The 7,777-nt window shown below is 37.0% G+C and overlaps 1 protein-coding gene across 1 annotated transcript in view; it reads left to right on the top strand.

Annotated features, from left to right (window-relative positions):
• Positions 1 to 5,911: 5,911 nt before the first annotated feature.
• LOC102766963 (protocadherin alpha-5) overlaps positions 5,912 to 7,777 on the top strand; it is a 5,939-nt gene continuing 4,073 nt past the window's right edge. The window contains 2 exon segments of the mRNA XM_015569585.1: positions 5,912 to 6,213; positions 6,215 to 7,766. Of these exon segments, the coding sequence (XP_015425071.1) occupies positions 6,139 to 6,213; positions 6,215 to 7,766 (1,627 nt within the window). The 5' untranslated portion in view covers positions 5,912 to 6,138.

The raw sequence follows: 7,777 nt of genomic DNA, 5'->3' as shown, positions 1-7,777 counted from the left end.
TATAGTTAAGCCTTGATTGTTGTAATTGTCACTGGGAGGAATTGACCTCCAGGCCAATTGGCTGTGAGAATCAGCTGTGTCTGCAGTGGGAGAACTTCTGTGCAGGAGACACCCCTCTGGGGCAAAACTTGCTTCAATGGGGCTTTGGTGCTTACTGAGTCTGCCCCCTGAGTGTGTCCCTTCTGGTTCCACAGAGCTGCAAACTGGATGGTCCCGCTCTGACCTCTGGGTGGCTCCTGGCTCCTGGATCTCTAGGGAGGTGCTAATCTAGCCTCTGCTTTAAGCTATCCCGCAAAAACCTCCCTGCAGGGCTTGGGCGGGTGGGGTCCCACGGGATCAACAGGGCGGGGCTAGCAGTTATGGCTGCTCTCAGAGGCTCCACTTCTCAGTGTCTGGACAATCGCTGCTTGCCCCTGGGAGAGGAAGCTGCCCTGGAGTTTTGACCAATGCCAGACCGTTTCGCTTCTCTCATATGAGTCTGGGTCCCCAGAGACTCGCCCAGAACTGGAGCTCAGAGCCTGAGACTCCCTCCCGATTGAAAACAACAACCGCACCCTCAGCTGCCAGCCCTCTCCGCATGCACCTCCGCACCTTAGTATTTTACTTCCGCACTGCGCCCCCTCTGAGTCTCAGTATGCTTTTCTCTTTCCTTCTAGTTGTGGAATTTCCACTCAGCCAGCCTTCCTGTGGTTCTGGATGATGTCTGTTCCGTCTTTTAGTTGTATTTTTGAAGTGGTTGTTCGAGGCAGCAAACTCCAGTGTTTACCTATGCTGCCATCTTGGTTTCCTCTGTATTCTCTTTATGCCTATTTTAAATAGTGCTGCTATAAATGTATGTGTAAAATTTTCAGTACCCATGTATACAATTTTCTCATTTTTAAAACTATGAATGAGATTAGTGGAACATAGAATATGTACATATCTTCATCTTTAATACATAATGCCAAACAATTTTCCCCAAATGCATTTACCTGTTTACACTAGTGCTAGAGTGTATGAGACTTCCTATTGTTCTACATAGCTCCCAAACTAAGCATTACCAGATTATTTAAGTGGCTATCATTTTGCTGGGTGTGTTTAGTATTTCAGTTTTATGTTTCTTGATTTATAAATGAGGTTGAGCACCTTTTGTATTGTTGGACCTTTTTTACTTTCCATTTTGTGCAATAGCTGTTCACATAGTTTGCCTATTTTTCTATAGCTGTTGTATTTTTCTATTATTTTTACAATTTTATCATATTCTGGATATAACCCGTTTCTTGATTTTGCACTCTTATACTCTATCACTTGGGATCAAGAATAATTTTCCCCCAGGGATATTCAAGTGGATCAAGACCATTTCTTTAAAATGAGTTCTACATATTTTTTTTTAAAGAAAACAATTGTCCATTATATATGCATGGTGTTTTTCCGTTCTAATCTATGTAACTTTTTTTTGCATCAATGCCATTTTGCTTCTTTCATTTCCACCTAAATTTTCCACAAAAACAACTTTGTGAGGTTTTGATTTGTATTGCATTGAATCTAGTATTGAAGAACATGAAACTAGTTGACATCTTTATAATAAAGAGTCATCAATTCATGAACATGGTCTATTTATCTAAATAATATGTAAAATTTCTTAATATTTTATAAATTTTTAATGTAGAGGTTCTATACATCTTTAATTAGATTGATTCTTAGGTATTTGCAATTTGTGATCATTATGCACATCAGCTTTAAGTTAAAAATTTATTTCTGTTTAATAATGATATATATGAATATGTTGTATTTTTTGTTTTGTTTTAACATGTTATTAGTTCTAGTAATTTATCTACAAGTGCTTTATATTTTTTGATATAGACAATCATCCTATCAGCAGATAATAATGGTTGCATTTTTTTCTTTTCAGTTCTTATACCTTTTATATCCTTTGTGTCTTATGGCATTCGGTAGAACCATTAGTGCTATGTTAAATAGAATATTAATAATATTAATATTTCTGGTAGCAAAGAATTCTCTAACTTTTATATATCACAAATATGCTTATTTCACCATCACTTTTGAAAAATAGTTTTGTTGAGTGGGAAGTTATTCCCTACCCCCAGCACTTTCAAAATGACATTCCATAGTCTTCTTTTGAAAAGATGGCTGTCAAAATTATTGTTCAGGTTGTGTGCATTTTTCTTTTTCTTCAGCTTCTTTTCATAATTTTTCTTTGTTTTCGATTTTTCCGTTCCTTTATTATATGCTCAGTTTTAATTTTTTTGATTTTATCTAGCTTGTGGTTTTTAAAGCTTCTTGAATATGTGGCTTGATGTCTTTCATCAGTCTAGCAAAATTTTAGCTGTCTGCTTTCAAACATTGCTTCTGCCTCATGTTTTTTTCTTCTCCTCTTCTGTAATTGAAGGGATATGTGGATTAAATTTTTCACCATATCTCTTATATCTTCAGGTGCCCTATCTATTTTTTGAAAATCATATTTGATCTTTTTTATTACATGCTGGATATTTTATTCTGACCAATCATCTACTTTAGCATTTCCCCCTTTCTTCTTAGTTCAGTCTAGTGTTAAAATCATTGATTGAACCTAAACTTCAATTATGACATTTTTAACTTTAGAATTATAATTTTCATTTTAGAAATAGATTAACATCATGGTGAATTTTTAAAACTTATTACATTAATCACAGTTTATTTTTGATCTGCTGGATCACTGTAATAATTGGATCATCTGCATCTTTTTCATTGTTCATTTTTTCTTATGATCCTCTTGCTCAGTTAGCTTGATAAGGTATTGAATTCTGGGTATTATGCATGGAAGTTGTAGTTCTAGATGTAGTTATATTCCTCCACATATGTGGATTTAGGGCATTTATGGAAAGACTTGAAATAAAATTTTTCTCTTTTTATCTACTACAATAATATCTATCATTATAAATCTTCCAAACATTTTATACTTTTATCTCTCAAACTCCCCAGCTTATTTTATAGTCTCCCCACCATTGGTAGCATGAGAACCAAGCTTATTGAAGTTTATTACTGTTTAATTACCCTACATTTTTTTTTTATCCTGGACATTGGCTAATGCTATAGGAATTTTGTACCTCACTAAGTTCTATTCATTTGGCCTAGAATTTTAAAACTGGATGTGACCTAAGAGATAGTAATTTCTCTCAATTTAATGATGACTAAAATGTGGCTCAGAGACATAAAAAAAACTTGCCTAACGCTATTAATGTGAATGCATAGACTAAACCCAAAAGTTCTAGGATTTTGCTCCACTGTCCCTTTCACCATTAAATGAGCTCATTTGGCATTAACGAAGGCAATGGTATTGTGACGAAAACTACTTAATTGACTTATTCTCTCAGAGGCACTTTAGCAATACTCAGATTTTCTCTTCAGAATGGATATATAATATAAATATTTTAGCTCAATACTTTATAGGAAAGTTGAACTATTATAAAAGTAATGTAAAGATATGTATGGTATACACACAATATGCATTCATAGGATAAATTATTTTTATACATAATTTTGGTCAAATTTGACCCAGATGCATAAATTATTTATAAATCTTTAAAAGATCACTTCAATTTCACCTGCTATTTCTCAGCAGTGTAATAGACCTATAGAGTTTTCTATAGATAGGAGCAAAATATATTATAGCTTATTAAAATTTTATTCTGGTTTTGTAGCAAATAAAGAACATTTAGACTCCAATGAAAAAATTAAATTTTCTAGCGTAAAATCTTCCTGAGTACTTCCCAGTAAATTAGGAAGAGACGCCTCCAAACTACTTGGTTTTCTGAACCTAAATTCAGTGTCAATAAAGGGTTTTTATTTCTGCAGCGGGGCTTAACTGTAACGGAAATTTCCAGAGAAACTAGCTAGTGAAAAGTTCAGTCAGTGAAGTAATCTATAATACTTGATTGGAAGAATGGTTTGGAAAAAGATTTAAAGAATTTTCTCTACCTATGGAGCCATCTATAGAATTAAGATTAGAAAGTCTATAATTGTTGAGAAAGTAACCTCCAAAAAAGAGTTGAGCATTAAAAGACAAATGCAAGATGATAATTCAAAGGCTTACTATAATCTAACAGATGAAAAGGTGGATCAAATGTCAAGGGTTTCGTTTTCTCCTGAATATCTTTGTAGTTACATGAAAATATTATAAACTAAGAGAAGCATGTGATAGTGTTGATGACATTTTCTCCAGTTAGTATCTTTTAAAAAATATTTAAATATACACTGAAAATATTCTGTCTATGCAATTACTATGCATGCACTGTAAATACCACACTGTCAGTTTGGCTGTTAAATACTTAATATTTGCTTTTTTCAAAGTAATTTTTTTATACTATAGTTTCATATCACCATGGATCTGTAATAGAAGGTGTATCAATGTTAACTGATATTTTTGACACATTGATTATAATTTTCCTTTTTATTATTGTGCATTAAAATATTTAAAAGTTATTATCTCTTTGGTAAGTAGTCTTGAAAGTTGATCAGTGTTTAAATTCTTTAGTGTTTGGATGATCTGAATGCTAAGGGGAAAGTTCAGAACAGTAGAGATCATAAGACGTTTCCAAAAATTAAATGAATGATATATACTTTAATAATTATATCAGAAATAAATCCAGTAATATTTTATTTCTTTACATTACTACTTTGAATACTAGGACACAAATTTATTTCAAATGACTTTGTATTTTTTTTTGGTAATTCCTTATTGCTTTTCAAGCTATTCTTCATATTACACTTTTCCACATTTGTTTTCTACATTGACACACACACAAATACTTCAAATCCCACATATGATTTATACCAGAACTAAGGAAATATATTTGGGATTTATGCTTTATATGTAAAAGTGTCAGGTAATAGAATTATTGATGTCCTGGACCCTTTATCTTCAAAGATACGGAAGATTTTGTAACATTTAAAGAATTCTAAGGAGTATATACTACAGCTGAATGTTACATATATTTTCATTAGAAAGATTGGGGACATTTTCTTCTGGCTACATTTATTAAATGATGTCTAAGTGGTATCATGCAGCAATTCAAATGGAGGGTTCAAAGAGATAAAATTAACATAGAGTTAGCCCAGTTAATACTGTGCTTTATTTTCACTCTTTTAATTCTTACTAGAACCCAAACATTTTATGGAGTAGTTTACCTACAGACATTAGGATTTTTATTTGTTGCATAAAAGCAAAGATATGTGAGCCCACAATTTATATCAACATGGACTTATCAATAATAGCAACTTGATGAAATGCTGTCTTGATGAATCTAATTAGAAAATTGTGTCAAGATGTTTACCAAAATTGATTTACTATGATTAAGGCTTCTAGAAAATTTAAATCTCCACATTATAATTTTTCAGTGAACACTAAAGGTTGTTGCGTGATATTGAGAGAAATTAAAGAAATGGATTTCAGCAATTTGAAAATCAGACTTCCAAAAGGGAACTCAGACAAGAATACTATTCAAATAGTTTTAGTTACTTTGAAAATAACATCCAATATTAAATACTGCCAATAGGAGTATGAATTTGTTTTATGAGTAACATAAAAGTAGTATACAAACATAGCATCAAAATAATAACAATTCAAGAATTTTAAATAAAGTATATTGAAACAGATAAGATAAAAAACTAAAACGTTTAAAGTCAGCTAGTGAATCTATAAAGCCTCTCCCTAAAGAAAATAAATCAATATGATCACTTTAGAAAAGATCGGTGTGGCGCTACTCAATTAGTATTGATTTTGCAATGTTTAATGAAAAGTTATCTTTTATTAAAAATTTATGGTTATATTTTGATTGGAGATAAGGGAAATAAAGAATACTCGAGTCATTGAAATGAGGAAATACTTAACAAATGTAAGGAAAATAAAGCATATCAAGGTAAAATACTCACCCTTTCATCCACATGATGGCGCTAGAAACCGCGTTTTTATTTTATTTTTAAACAAAGGAATACAGTACAGTGAGTTTACATTCCTTAGAAAAAAGGCCACTCCATTTTATCCTCAGCGGCTGAAGATGAAAAGGCGAGCAAGTAAAAATTAAAGCAAATTGGGAATTAAGTTTCCCAAAGCTGTTGTGTGGTAGTGCAAAGACATTTGAAAATTGCACCAAATTTGCGATGGTATATTCCCAAAGAAGTACGGGAGCCGGGCGTCTGCTGCTGTCGCTTCTGCTCCTCGCAGCCTGGGAGGCCGGGGCTGGCGGAGCTGGTGCCGCGCCTGTTCCGGGTGGCGTCCAAGGGCCGCGGGGACCTCCTGGAGGTAAATGTGCAGAATGGCATTTTGTTTGTGAATTCTCGGATCGACCGCGAGGAGCTGTGCGGGCGGAGGGCGGAGTGCAGCATCCACCTGGAGGTGGTGGTGGAGCGGCCGCTGCAGGTTTTCCACGTGGAGGTGGAGGTGAAGGACATTAACGACAACCCGCCAAGGTTCTTGCGACAAGAACAAAGATTATTTATTTTAGAATCAAGAACAGTAGATTCCCGGTTTCCGCTAGAGGGCGCATTTGATATGGATATCGGAGCAAACGCAGAATTGAGATACAAGTTAAATTCTAATGAACATTTTCATTTGGATGTGAAAACAAATGAAGAAGGAACTAACTCTTTAGGGCTAGTATTGACGAAGCCGGTAGACAGAGAAGAAACCCAGGAACTTCGTTTATTACTGATTGCGGTGGATGGAGGAAAACCTGAACTAACAGGTACTGTTCAGTTATTGATCAATGTATTGGATGCAAATGACAATGCCCCAGAATTTGATAAATCAGTGTATAAGGTTAGATTACTTGAAAATACACCGAATGGGACGTTAGTTATTAAACTGAACGCCTCAGATGCAGATGAGGGTATTAATAAGGAAATAGTGTACCTCTTTAGTAATCTTGTTCTTGACAATGTAAAATCTAAATTTACAATAAATTCTAATAGTGGGGAAATAACGGTTAAGGGAGAACTGGATTATGAAGACTGCAATTTATATGAAATCAACATCGATGCTGTAGATAAAAGTCCATTCCCATTAACTGGACACTGCAAAGTAATAGTGAAACTCTTGGATGAGAATGATAACACTCCAGAGATGGCCGTCACTTCCCTGTCTCTGCCCGTCAGAGAGGACGCTCCACTGGGCACCGTCATTGCTTTGATCAGTCTGTCCGACCGAGATTCCGGTGCCAACGGACAAGTGACCTGCACCCTGTCGCCACACGTTCCCTTCAAGCTGGTGTCCACCTTCAAGAATTACTATTCGCTGGTGCTGGACAGCGCCCTGGACCGCGAGAGCGTGGCGAACTATGAGTTGGTGGTGACCGCGCGGGACGGGGGATCGCCTTCGCTGTCGTCCACAGCCAGCGTGTCCGTGGAGGTGGCCGACGTGAACGACAACGCGCCGCTGTTCGCGCAGCCCGAGCACACGGTGTTCGTGAAGGAGAACAACCCGCCCGGCGGCCACATCTTCACGGTGTCGGCGCGGGACGCGGACGCGCAGGAGAACGCGCGGGTGTCCTACTCGCTGGTGGAGCGGCGGGTGGGCGAGCGCGCGCTGTCGAGCTACGTGTCGGTGCACGCGGAGAGCGGCCAGGTGTCCGCGCTGCAGCCGCTGGACCGCGAGGAGCTGGAGCTGCTGCAGTTCCAGGTGAGCGCGCGCGACGCGGGCGAGCCTCCTCTGGGCAGCACCGTGACGCTGCAGGTGTTCGTGCTGGACGAGAACGACCACGCGCCCGCGCTGCTGCCTCCGGCCCCGGGCGGCCCGGGGGGA

The sequence above is a fragment of the Myotis davidii genome, unplaced genomic scaffold (assembly GCF_000327345.1).
Source record: "Myotis davidii unplaced genomic scaffold, ASM32734v1 scaffold545, whole genome shotgun sequence".
In the NCBI taxonomy this organism is placed as follows: domain Eukaryota; kingdom Metazoa; phylum Chordata; class Mammalia; order Chiroptera; family Vespertilionidae; genus Myotis; species Myotis davidii.
This window is presented reverse-complemented; position numbering and strand designations above follow the sequence as displayed.